Here is a 12,764-nt window from a genome sequence, read left to right as displayed (position 1 = left end):
TCCGCATACAAATCATATCTGCCGAGAATAAACGCGGCGCGATCACGGACAGACTTTATGTGTGGGCGGAATATCATTGATGTATCCAGAGTGACTCCTAGGTACTGGACCTTCCTGGCTCAGAGTATCGGTTGACCGAAGAGTGTGATCGGTAGTTGGCCAATTGTACATCACCAATCTCCCTTTTGTGACATTACTCAATGTTCACGTTTATTCGTTCGGTTTTTAGGGTCGTAAGAAGTTGGTCTTATCCGTATTCGAAGCTTACACGCTTACGATACATACGATAGGATTGAGTGATGAGTCGAGATCTAAAATTTTTTTAGGAAATCTGTTATAAAATAGTTCTTCTTATCAATAGATTATACCTAATTGAACAAATAACTAGACAACATTAATCGATTGTTATCGGTTTGTCTTATTTGAATGCAAACTTACCACATAAGCATAATAATGAAACCAACAATGCATCGTTAATTTTTGCAAGTAACAATTTTAGAAAATAAAATTCATTTTAAGTAATAATACTAGTAGACATGCAACTGTTGAACTGTTATCGGTCATTCACCGGACGTCAGCATCGTAGATATAGACCCATTTCGAAAATCAAAACATACATACATTGATATGTATTGTAGTAATAACGATATTCCTTGGCAAGTTTCCATAACTCCACCCCGCTCTACTCGTCTATGCAATATACAAGATGAAAATTAACCTAATTTTTATTGTTGCCGTTACAAATGGTGGTTTTATAAACCATACGGACATGTAATAAAGCACTTTTTATTCGAGCGTTGTTCGTTCTTCTATTATAAAATATTTGAAACATTTAAATTTCTATTCACGTTTTTTTTCGTTCCAGATTTCTAAATAGGTACTTTTAAATTGTGCAATTATTTTGCAACTTTGGATTAAATCTATTTAATTTCTGAGTATGACATGTCCTTCTTCAAACGAGGCTTGTGGAGAGTATTAAGCGGTAGGCAGCGACTTGGCTCTGCCCCCGGCATTGCTGAAGTCCATGGGCGACGGTAACCACTCACCATCAGGTGGGCCGTATGCTCGTCTGCCTACAAGGGAAATAAAAAAAAACTTTTAGTTCTGTTAATTTAATGTATACATATACCTAATATCTATATTGATACTGAAATGACTAGTCAAACGGAAAACGAGTTTTTAAATACCAAAGCGCTTGTTTGTTTTTTTTTAAATGTAATTCATATTATTACTTGAAAGAAAAATAAACCTTCCAAATCTAGAAATTTTAACGACTATCTTTCCATAATTTGTATCGAAATTTTTGGTTTTATGCAGAACAGAAACTGATCAACTACATAATTAAAAATATTCAAAACATTCATTTTGACACAAGTGACACAAATCAAATTCAATTTGACACAATGAATCGGGCAAATCTTATTTCATTACATGAACAATATTGAATTCGTTTTCCGAATCACAATAGCTGTCTCATGCAAGTCAATTATGTCTATCTGCCGCCTGGTTAGTTACCTATAGCAACTGATACGACATGAACATGAACTCATTCACGAGCGGAACAAGTTGCTCGCCCGAAACTGTTCAACATGATTATAACGTAGTCAAATTGAATTAAAACACAATTGTGTTATCTTAAGTTGACAGTTGAAAGTATAACTTTCATTGTTTACTAGACAATAAGTAGCTAGCAACAATGCTGATATCTGGCCTAACGTCCACTTTGTTAAATAAATTTAACGAACACTTACGATAACGTCAGATAGCGTCGTCGTGGAAACCGATATAAATTAATATTATTTGTCTACCATGTGTGATGTACTCATGGAATGTAATTCATTTGCAGTTCAAAAATACACAATTATTTTTTAACAAAAACGGGATTCTTCTATTCTATAAATCATATGTTATTTTAATATGCGCATCAAAATGACTTTTTTTTTTTCATTGAGCTCGTCCACACATCTAAGCAATAAAAAAAAATTGGTACCCGCCTGCGGGATTCGAACACCGGTGCATCGCTTCAACACGAATGCACCGGACGTCTTATCTTTTAGGCCACGACGACTTCAGAATAAATATGATTTTTAGTAACAGGAATTACTTATTAATGTCGATCATAAGATTATTCCAAAAGGCGAAACTAATTAGTCGACAGATACCTACGTAAATACTACGAAATAGACTGTAAAAATAATTGATGCAGATATTATATAATTCTTACGTAGGCAGATACTAATGGAAATCTGTAGTAAGTAATCAGAATTTTCTACTTTAAAATATATTTCAAATTCTTTGTTTGAATAGCGAGATTGAATATTGGGGGAGTAGCAAAAAATCTGCAGCGAAATGTTGAAATCAGGGAGTTTTCTGTTTAAAGGGGAATATATAATTTGCACTGGGGGTCAGGGATACGTATCGAGGTATTCCCAAGGCTCTACGCTTGCTGCAGGTGGTAATAATATGTAGACTGTTCTATAGTGATACTTGCAGCAGCCATGTCGCCGTACCCAATGTGTAATTACGAAATATGTCATGAAAGATGTAGCATAAAATGTCTACGTATCACGTATTACATGCTATATTCAATAATTTTAATGACTACAGCAACGTAGTTATTTTTATAAAAAAAAAGTTTTAATTTATTTATTACACATAACTGTGACAGGTAATTCATCAACGTATAAATTGTCCTTCAAGGTATTTTCACAATTATAAGCAAAATACTGTACTGTTAAAAGTGAGACCTTACAACTCATGTCTCAAGATGGGTGGCGGCTTTTTTTTTATTTTTTTTTTTATTGCTTAGATGGGTGGACGATCTTGTGGGCTGTGGCCTACCTGGTGTTAAGTGGTTACTGGAGCCCATAGACATCTACAACGTAGACGCGCCACCCACCATGAGATACAAGTTCTAAAGTCTCAGTATAGTTACAACGACTGCCCCACCCTCCAAACCGAAACGCATTACTGCTTCACGGCAGAAATAGGCAGGGCGGTGGTACCTATCCGCGCGGACTCACAAGTGGTCCTACCACCAGTACCACTTAAGATCAGGTGGACCGTGATCTCGTTCACTGATCTATGTAAAAAAAAACATCGTTACCTAAAAAACTTATAACCGCTCGTTTGCAATAAGAAACATCAATTTTAAACACTAGAAGATGCATTTTAGTTAGTAGAAAATGTGATTGAGTCAATTGCGAGAATCCATGATCACAACCACGTCCAAAAGATGTCACTCAAGGAAAACGAATGCTTAACATGATATCGTGCATAAGTTCAATATAATTTATAAAATCAATATTTGAAGCCTGTGTGTGCGACAATCTTCAGGTTGATTAATTAATTTTTAAATATATACAGCTGTTGTTGGCACTACGGGGAAGATTTTGTTAAATTATATCAACGTGGCACAAGTTTTTTTTTATTGCTTATATGGGTGGACAAGTTCATGGCCCCCTTGGTACTGAGTGGTGACTGGAGCCCATAGACATCTACACTGTAAATGCCGCCTCCTACATCGAGACATGAGTTCTAAGATTTCAGTTTTTACGGTGCAACGGCTGCCCCTCCGTTCAATCCGAAACGCATTATTGTTTCACGGCAGAAATAGGCAGAGTTGTGGTACCTACCCGTACGGACTCACAAAACGTCCTACCTCCAGTAAAGTGGATTGGAAGAATGGATGTATTTTGCAAATAGATATTCACTATTTAGAAACGTGGCTGAGATTATTGTATATTATGACATAAATAATCAAAAATAAGAATAAAATCTATAAAATCAAAAGTGAAGATGATAATGAAAGTGAGAATTCACATCGAATTTCCAGTTTTTTTTCCTCATTAATAGAGTCATGGCTGATTATGTCGATGAAATCTCCAGTGTGTCGAGCAGGGTTATGCACTTGACCATTAGGATTTCTGGGCGCTAAAGTTCGACGGTCATTCAGATCTACGCACTAACCTCAGTATATTCGGATGAAGAGGTAGAATTTATGTATTAAGATATTACTAAAGCTCTTCATAATACTATCAATGCTCACTTTAGTGTCGTTATGGGAGACTTTAATGCTAAAGTGGAAGTGCAGACGTGGCGAATCGATGAGCACACGGATTCAGAAGCAGAAACGATAGGGGTAAATGCTCGTTAAATTTCCAATGCGGGAGGGGCTATTCTTAATGAACAATTTTATTTAAGAGCAGCCCCAATGAAAATGAACATGGCCAAACCCAAACTCTATGACAAAGAATAAGATTGATTTTATGCTGGTGGACGTCACCGTGGACAAAATTGATTGGCTCTGAGGCAACCAGAGAATGGAAAAGCCCCCGCAGATGGCGGTATAGCAAGTGAGCTACCGAAAGCAGGATTACAGGAAACACGTCTACTAATAGAGATGCAATAGGTCTTCAATTACGCAACCTTCAATCATTCACCGCGGGAGAACTCCGTGTGCGTGGAACAACAGTATTATTGTCCTCTTTTTCAAAAAAGGGGCCAAAACCCTTTTGAAGAACTATAGATCGATCTCTCTCCTGAGCCATATCTTTAAGTAGTTCTCACGAACGGGGAGCCTTGTGAGGTCATAGGTCTTTGATCAGGTTTTTAACTTACATCGTGGTGATCATTAATTCCCTCACACAATGTGCAAGTATTTTAGTATACTAACTTTTAAATTTAAATGACTAAATACTTGTACTACAGAAAAACTATTCCGGTTTTGTTTGGAAAAATCGGTATTATGGTTATGACCAGCAAAGTTATATGTGGCCTGCACCATTCACAATACTTGGTGCATCTAATGGTATATCTAATGGTGTTATAAATTTTATGAACAGTATGAGGTCACCAGTGCTCACGGTCTTATAAGCGGTCGATAAACTTGCTTTTTACACTGAAACCACACTATTTTATTTATAATTTCCTAAACGGGTATAGAACGTAAATAAGCATCTTATTTAAATAACAAGATGTAATTTAAAACGTTTGTCTGTTTATACTACTAACATTGAAAGTAAACAATAAGACGTTGATCAATGAATAAAATCAAAGTAGACGTAGATAATTGGTACACAAAAAATATTTAGTGTTTAATCGGTTTGATTTTTCTGATCAATGACTTTTAGTTTCTGATGCTGAATAATAATTATTCTAATACACCGTCTATATTGAATATAAATATTAGTGTATCGAATCATGAGCAGATATCACCATTATACTTGCTTATACCGCGAAGGAGTCAGGAAGTCCGGTTTGAAGAGTTGAATAATTAGGATTGCAATTTCTAGATTATAATAGATTGCAATTTAAACTTTATTCGTTATTTCCAAAGGCTTCAGTACCCATTTTAAAACCAGATGAGCCATTCGTCTTCCCATTTACAGTAATAAAAAACTGAATATCGATCTAAAGTTAGGCAACGATAATAATTGTTAGTTATGACCAAGAGAATAAGAAGAAATCTGCAGGAGTATATCTCTACCTAGCAACCTATGCCGATATCAAAACTAAATTGGCGGTGGTATTTATATTCATAAAGCCAAGGCTTACCGAAGCAAGGTATTTAACCCTCACCCTGGAAAGTGCTGTGTGACCCGCTCCGCATGCCGTTTTAATTAAAACCAGATGCAGAGCTCTTTCTGGTATCCTCTGTGTGCCATAAATGGAGGTAAAATTTGGGATTCTGGTCGTCGTTGGTCTTTAAATATATTTTTTTATTGCTTAGATGGGTGGACGAGCTCACAGCCTACCTGGTGTTAAGTGGTTACTGGAGCCCATAGACATCTACAACGTAAATGCACCACCCATTTTGAGGTATAAGTTCTAAGATCTCAAGTATAGTTACAACGGCTGCCCTACCCTTCAAACCGAAACGCATTACTGCTTCACGACAGAAATAGGTAGGGTGGTGGTACCTATCCGCGTGGACTCACAAGAGGTCCTACCACCATTAAAAGGAATGGAGGCTCCTAATAAAATTCCCTTTAAAGTGGCACAGGAAGGGAACACCTGGCTATTTTTCAGCAGGGATCCGTTTCACTTCAAAGACCACTTTTCAAGCTCAGACACTTTCCCCTTTTTCGCTAGGCTTGGGACGATACACTCTTAGCTGATTTTTCCCATGCGAACAAAACGCCTTCCCTGAATATACAAAGTGATAAGAACAAGCGCTTTTATGGACGTTTAAATGTTCCACCTATTTAGATTGCAAATTATAAATGCAAAACAAATAGCAAAAGTATTTTGATCTCTAACATGTAATATTTACTAAACCTTTTTTTCACGAGTATAAACGTTCACCAAAAACTTTACTTTCAACATATTTTTTTCCTTTCGGGCATTGTGAAAGTTATATTTGTTCTGTACACGCCCGACGGCGCCTTTGATATGATTCTTTGTCTGTAATCATAATCATTGTTTTTAATGTTTTTGTTTTTTTGTCTACATTTATGTTTCAAAAAAACCCACAATTGTGGCCGCAAATCATAAAGTGGCTCAGTGTTCTTTTATTGTAATTTTGTCATCGTGGGCTAAAGGATAAGACGTCCGGTGTATTCGTATCTAGCGATACAACGGTGTTCGAATCCCGCAGGCGGGTACCAATTTTTGTAATGAAATACGTATTCTACAAATTATCACGATGGACTTCCACGGTGAAGGAATAACATCGTGTAATAAAAATTAAACCCGCAAAATTATAATTTATTTAATTACTGGTGGTAGGACCGCTTGTGAGTCCCGTGAAGCAGTAATGCGTTTTGGTTTTAAGGGTGGGGCAGCCTTTGTAATTATATTCTCTATAATACTAATATTAATACTTAGAACTCATATCTCACGGTGGATGGCGCATTTACGTTGTAGATGTCTATGGGCTCCAGTAGCCACTTAACACCAGGTGGGCTGTGAGCTCGTCCACCCAACTAACCAATAAAAAAAAATTTTAACGTCTCGTCTACTAAATTACTAACTCTATGAGCCACATCTGCATATATACTGAAATATAAGTGAACAACAGTTAAATTACTCAGTGAACAACAACAGAATGTTTACCTGGATGTTGATATTTGAAATTATTTTGTTGTACGTCGTGTCGGGACCAAGTCACGCGCTCACCGGCGGCACCTCGCACAACATCACCACCTGCGAAGAATTCGAACGCGGAGCTCGGTTCGATCCATACGCGATTATCGATTCAATGTGGAAAATATTCTACTTTTGGGCAAACACAACGGAGATCAATCCAATTGTGTTTTCGTTGCCCGCAAAAAAGGTGAGTAGTCATTAGGTGAACCGTAACACACTAAACTTGATTTGAATTTAAAACTCAGATCATCATCGATTTTGTTAATTTGTTATTCATCATCAGTATTTAATTTAATCTATATATATATAAATGAATTGCTGTTCGTTAGTCTCGCTAAAACTCGAGAGCGGCTGGACCGATTTGGCTAATTATGGTCTTGAATTATTCGTGGAAGTCCAGAGAAGGTTTAAAAGGTTAGATAAATATGAAAATGCTCGGAAAAAAATAACAATTTTGTTTTTCCTTTGATGTGTCCCCCGTCGGACGGATTCCTTTTGTTTTTTTTAAGTTTATTTTATACAAAAGCTTAGGTCTTTTATTTATCGATTGAGGCACTACGAAGTCTGCCGGGTCAGCTAGTTTTGAATAAAATTGTCAACACATCATTTGTTTTCAATAAAGATTTTAGGAGAAATAACAGTTTTAAAATATCTCCGCAACTAAATAGTGATGAAGCATCGCGCGTGTATATCATGTCATGGGCGGGATGAAGGGCGCGGTAGTGAGGAAGCCTCGCATCGAAATAGCAACAAAAAGAAAAAAGATTTCCAATGATGCCCGCCTTTTAATTTCAGACGAATAAAATTAGTAGGCAGCGGCTTGGCTTTGCCACGGCATTGCTGAAGTCCATGGGCGACGGTAACCACTCACCATCAGGTGGGCCATATGCTCGTCTACAAGGGCAATAAAAAAAAGATATCGTTTGCCGTGACAATTAATAAATCCCCGGAACTAAAATTTAAGCACGTAGAAGTCGATTTACGTTAAATCTGCTTTTCACCCGTACACCTGTATGTCATGCATCAGAATTAGCTTGCGGAAAGACCAGTATGTTCTTCTATGGCATGAAAATAAAACGAAAAATATCATGTACGCCGAAGTACTTTAAAATACTATTTATCTTACGTTACATAAATAACGTACATAATATTTTAATATGCCTACATTTTATTTTTAAAAGACCCCATTAGTGTTACGCAGCTTTCCTTCATTATTCCTATTCCTGTGAGGTTATTTGCTATAGTAGAAGTCGTCGTGGCCTAAAGAATAAGACGCCCGGTGCAATCGTATCAAGCGATGCATCGGTGATCGAATCCCGCAGGCAGGTACCAATTTTTCTAATGAAATACATACTTAACAAATGTTCACGATTGACTTCCACGGTGAAGGAATAACATCGTGTAATAAAAATCAAACCCGAAAAATTATAATTTGCGTGATTACTGGTCGCAGGACATCTTGAGTCCACCCTGCCTATTTCTACCAGCCGTTGTACTGTTAAAACAGACTTAGAACTTATGTCTCGAGGTAGGTGGCGGCATTTACGTCGTAGATGTCTACGGGCTCCGGTAACCACTTAAGACCAGGTGGGCCGTGAACTCGCCCACCCACCTAAGCAATAAAAAATAAATAAATAAAGTTCAATTCTTACTGATCGTAGCGTGATGTACCGAAGATAACCTATCTTAACTTTTAACGTGGATAGTTAAAAAATCGAAAGAAATCTTTAAATGAACCAATAAATCATTTTTTACCTTACCTTTATCAATTACATACAAATAATGTTTTTTTCTGTTTTCGTTCCCGTATTTTGAATATGCAGTGTACCTACCAAAATTTGTTCAATAGTTCTCATGACGAGGTTCGTGGATAAAACAAAGAAAGTTTCAGCTCCTTTAGGATTGTATTAGAGATGTCTGCGCCCTCTCTTACTCTCTCTTTCTTTCTCCTGTGTGATGTAGACGAATTTACGTGGGTCGGCTAGCTGATAATAATTAAATAATATTTTAGAGGTTAGCAAAGTTTAAGGAAGTAATAGAAGCAATCGAGCCACATCTTGAGGTGGAATGGCAAAAAGCGACGATGTTCATGACCCCACGACCGGGCGTTGAGGTTCTCCTGCTGCATGCGACAACACCGGGAGCATTTCGAGCACTCGTCAAGCAAGAACAGCGTCATAAAGGTATTCCAATATTGTTCTGTACCCGCGCACTTGCCCCCTCTCCGCCATTTCCGCCCGTAACTTTCCCGCCCGTCTTGACTCATAATGACACTAAACAGGTCGCGTTTTCACCAAGTTTTTTTTCGCATTTCGTTCCTAATGACTTTTGTCGTTTCATTTCTTAAGAGCGCGCCGTCGACTTCTTCTGTATTTTACCTATATCGATAAAATAATAATATAAAAAACGACATTAATCTTACTAAAATTGATTTCATTAAAATCGAATGTCTATGTTTAAGTTAATATGTCATGCTTGTATAAGTCTAATGATTTTTAATAATGTAAATTTCATCATAGTATATGGTCATATGATTTATAAAAATAGCGTATTTAGAATTGTTAAAAATCGCAAGTAGATATAATAGTTCGTTAAATTACATATTTATAAACATGTTATTTTTATTTATAGCAAGACCACAACCAGTGCCATTAGTAAAATTCGCCGATATACGAATAAAGTTAGTAAATCAATTTATGGGAATGATGTGTTGTGAAGACCTAACTGCGTACGCTCTGGCAAGAACCGATAGCATTCCAACCACAGAAAAAAGTTGCAAAGAAGCTGCTGACAAAATCGGGTACAAAGGGCCAGATGGAAGATCTTATCTTTTTTTGCAGAAAAGGCAAATTGACGATGAATTTTAAATTTATAAGAAACAATTTTAGTCCGAAAACCATAACAACTTGAAAAAAAAAATGTTTACAAAACAACAAGCCTCCAGCGACTTTACAACGTTTTACAAGTAAATCATTAAATAACGTAACTCTGATTTCTTTCTAAAATGGAAAATTTCGACAACAAAATTTCAAAACAAACAAAATTCTTAAAACGATGTTAATCTATCTGGCCTTTTCATTATCTTTATTGAAATAAACAATGACCAATCATCTGTAATGCTGTTCACTGAAAAGGTTGGACTTACTAGTACCGGTGAAGACACAATAAAATATGTTTTAACATTATTATTTTTATTGTTTGAGTTTTGCACATTATGATCGGTTTGATTTCATTGATTCAATCAATCAATCTTTAATTGACTATTGAAATATTTTATAATATTAATTGATTATATTAAAAAGATTTCTCGAGTCGTAGATAAGATTAAACACAGTTTTTCATTTTAATATCTAAATGTACAATAAAACACAACAAAAAATCTGTGATGTTTTCCATCCAACAGTGCAAAGTTACAAACAGTGTAAGAAATACAGTATACGTAAAATATGTTTGCGGGAAGGTATTGCGTGCTATAATTGATTTATTGGCAGATCGGGACCGTGAAAGTCCCATTTCCCACATTACTCAGTAAAATATCGATGGAACCACAGCGAGCTCGAACAAGAAGTGCAAAATCTATGCTTTTATTAGATAAAAAATCCATCAAGTCATCTTTGGTTCGTATTTGCAGCCATAATATTACAATACAACATTTTTTCGTGTTAAATGTAAGAAAATACAGTTATAAACATAAGAATAATAAAACAGCACCTTTTTTCACAATACCACACACATATGTACGTAGTTCATGCGTATTTCAGGCTGTCTCTATAAGTTTCACTGAAAGCCGGATATTGGTGAACGTTAGGATTTTCCGGCATATCCTGACGTTCTCCAATAGCTCGTGATATTTACAAAGAAAACAAGACTCTAGAAATATCAACTGTTACTTTGCTACTAGATTTAAAAATGCATATATTAAACTAGAACCAACTTACTACTAGAAATTTGCATTTTGAATATAAGCTGCCAGAACAATTTAAGTTATATTCCTGATATTAAAAATGTGAAATTTACTCCTGAGACTCACCCACTGATGCTCTTATAAATTAAAATTTTAATAACTCATCCCCCAGGGGTTCGTTTTATTACCATTAAAATATTATCTTGTTATATGGAAGTTTATTCTGTCAATAGCAGTGATTTATTTTCTCATCATGCCTCTCGCACGTGTATCGATCGTTACTTTGTGTTCTCAAGTAATTTATTCCACTCCTTATCTTTTAATAGCACTACTGTTTTTTATAACGACGGACACGCCATTGATAAAAGTCGCTTTATTTTAGCAGAGAATATTCATGAGTCTGAAACTTCGCTTTGACATTTTAGGTTATTCTAACTTTATTGTAATCGTAAATCGTTATTATTGTAAATATATATTATATGAAGATAAATTAGTAAAGTCAAAAACCACAGAAGGTACCAATAGTCTTTATCGCCAATGGAGAAAACGGTACATTCAAAATAAATGCAGTTTGTCTACAGAATGTAAAGATTATGTATTGAACAACAGTCAAGCTCATGGCCTAACTGAGTCTGTTACCGTACACCTCAATGTGAACACTACCGCCTGCTTTGAGGCATTAGATAGAAAGTTATTAAATGGCTATTCTGCCTCTCAAATCGGAACGCATTACGTCAGAAATTAGCAAGGCTCTCACCTCAAACCACAACAACAACCACCAGTGCTCAAGGAAGATGATGAAATAAGTTAAAGAAGTTAAGTAGAAAAATTAGCTGAAAAAAAACTGAAGTACTAGCAGAAGTATTAGTTCGAGGAAGCTGGAAAGCTTATACTCTTATCTTGAAAATAAAAGAATAAAATTTAACTAAGAAACATTATTTCCTGATGTAAATTTATACTATTTTTCTTCTTGCCAAAATATTCTGCCAATACCTAGCTGTTACAAAACTCGTGTATTCAATTCAATTTAGGGTCAAAATTTTGTTTGAATAAAAATATTACCTCAATTTTCGCCAAATTTATCGCAAAGTTAAAGATGTGCATCGATTTATATGTCGACTTAGAAAACGAATGTTCCCGTTTATCAAAACGGATTGACACCAACAAAATACTCCAAAGAAGTCAAACAATCTGAGAACCGGAAAATAAATAAGTAAGTATGAAGTCAGAGAGAGATCTGCATTCAATAAGACGTCGTTGGCGAGTGCCTGGAGCTCTCCATATCCACGAAAGCAAATTTATTTTCCTCCGAAGCATACTAGACGTCAACAAATAAGGTTATTTTTCAACGAGAAAGCTGTGTTCATTCTTTTACAGGTAGATAGGAAAGCTGTTTCCATTGGGATCTTGTGCAGCCCAGCAACCAGAATAACCTATAAACCGATGAACCATTTCATGACAACATTGGCCTATACAAACATGGATTATTTTAACATTACTAAAAATAGTTTTGTAGACTAATTAGGCAACACGAAATAAATCCGTACATAAATATTTCTCTTGTAATGCTATTATTACCAAGTATTCTAATTTAACAACAGAGAGTATTCTCAGTGAGCGGTATGAATTATTATTACTAGACACTTATCATGTAGATAGGGGCAATTATTAAAATCTAGCTATCATTTAAAACAAGTTATATAATAGTTTTAAGCAAAATTCTGCTGGTTAGGTGAGTTGTCAAGTCACACGTGTAGACACCTCCATCTCA

The 12,764-nt window shown here is 35.8% G+C and overlaps 1 protein-coding gene across 1 annotated transcript; it reads left to right on the top strand.

Annotated features, from left to right (window-relative positions):
• The first annotated feature begins 7,056 nt into the window (after window positions 1-7,056).
• On the top strand, window positions 7,057-11,162 carry LOC110386596 (uncharacterized). Its single transcript, XM_038010618.2, has 3 exons — window positions 7,057-7,276; window positions 9,101-9,272; window positions 9,721-11,162. The coding sequence occupies exons 1-3, from the start codon at window positions 7,061-7,063 to the stop codon at window positions 9,954-9,956; spliced, it is 624 nt and encodes a 207-aa protein (XP_037866546.2). The 5' UTR covers window positions 7,057-7,060; the 3' UTR covers window positions 9,957-11,162.
• Window positions 11,163-12,764: the final 1,602 nt, after the last annotated feature.

Source organism: Bombyx mori, chromosome 4 (genome assembly GCF_030269925.1).
Source record: "Bombyx mori chromosome 4, ASM3026992v2".
In the NCBI taxonomy this organism is placed as follows: Eukaryota; Metazoa; Arthropoda; class Insecta; order Lepidoptera; family Bombycidae; genus Bombyx; species Bombyx mori.
This window is presented reverse-complemented; position numbering and strand designations above follow the sequence as displayed.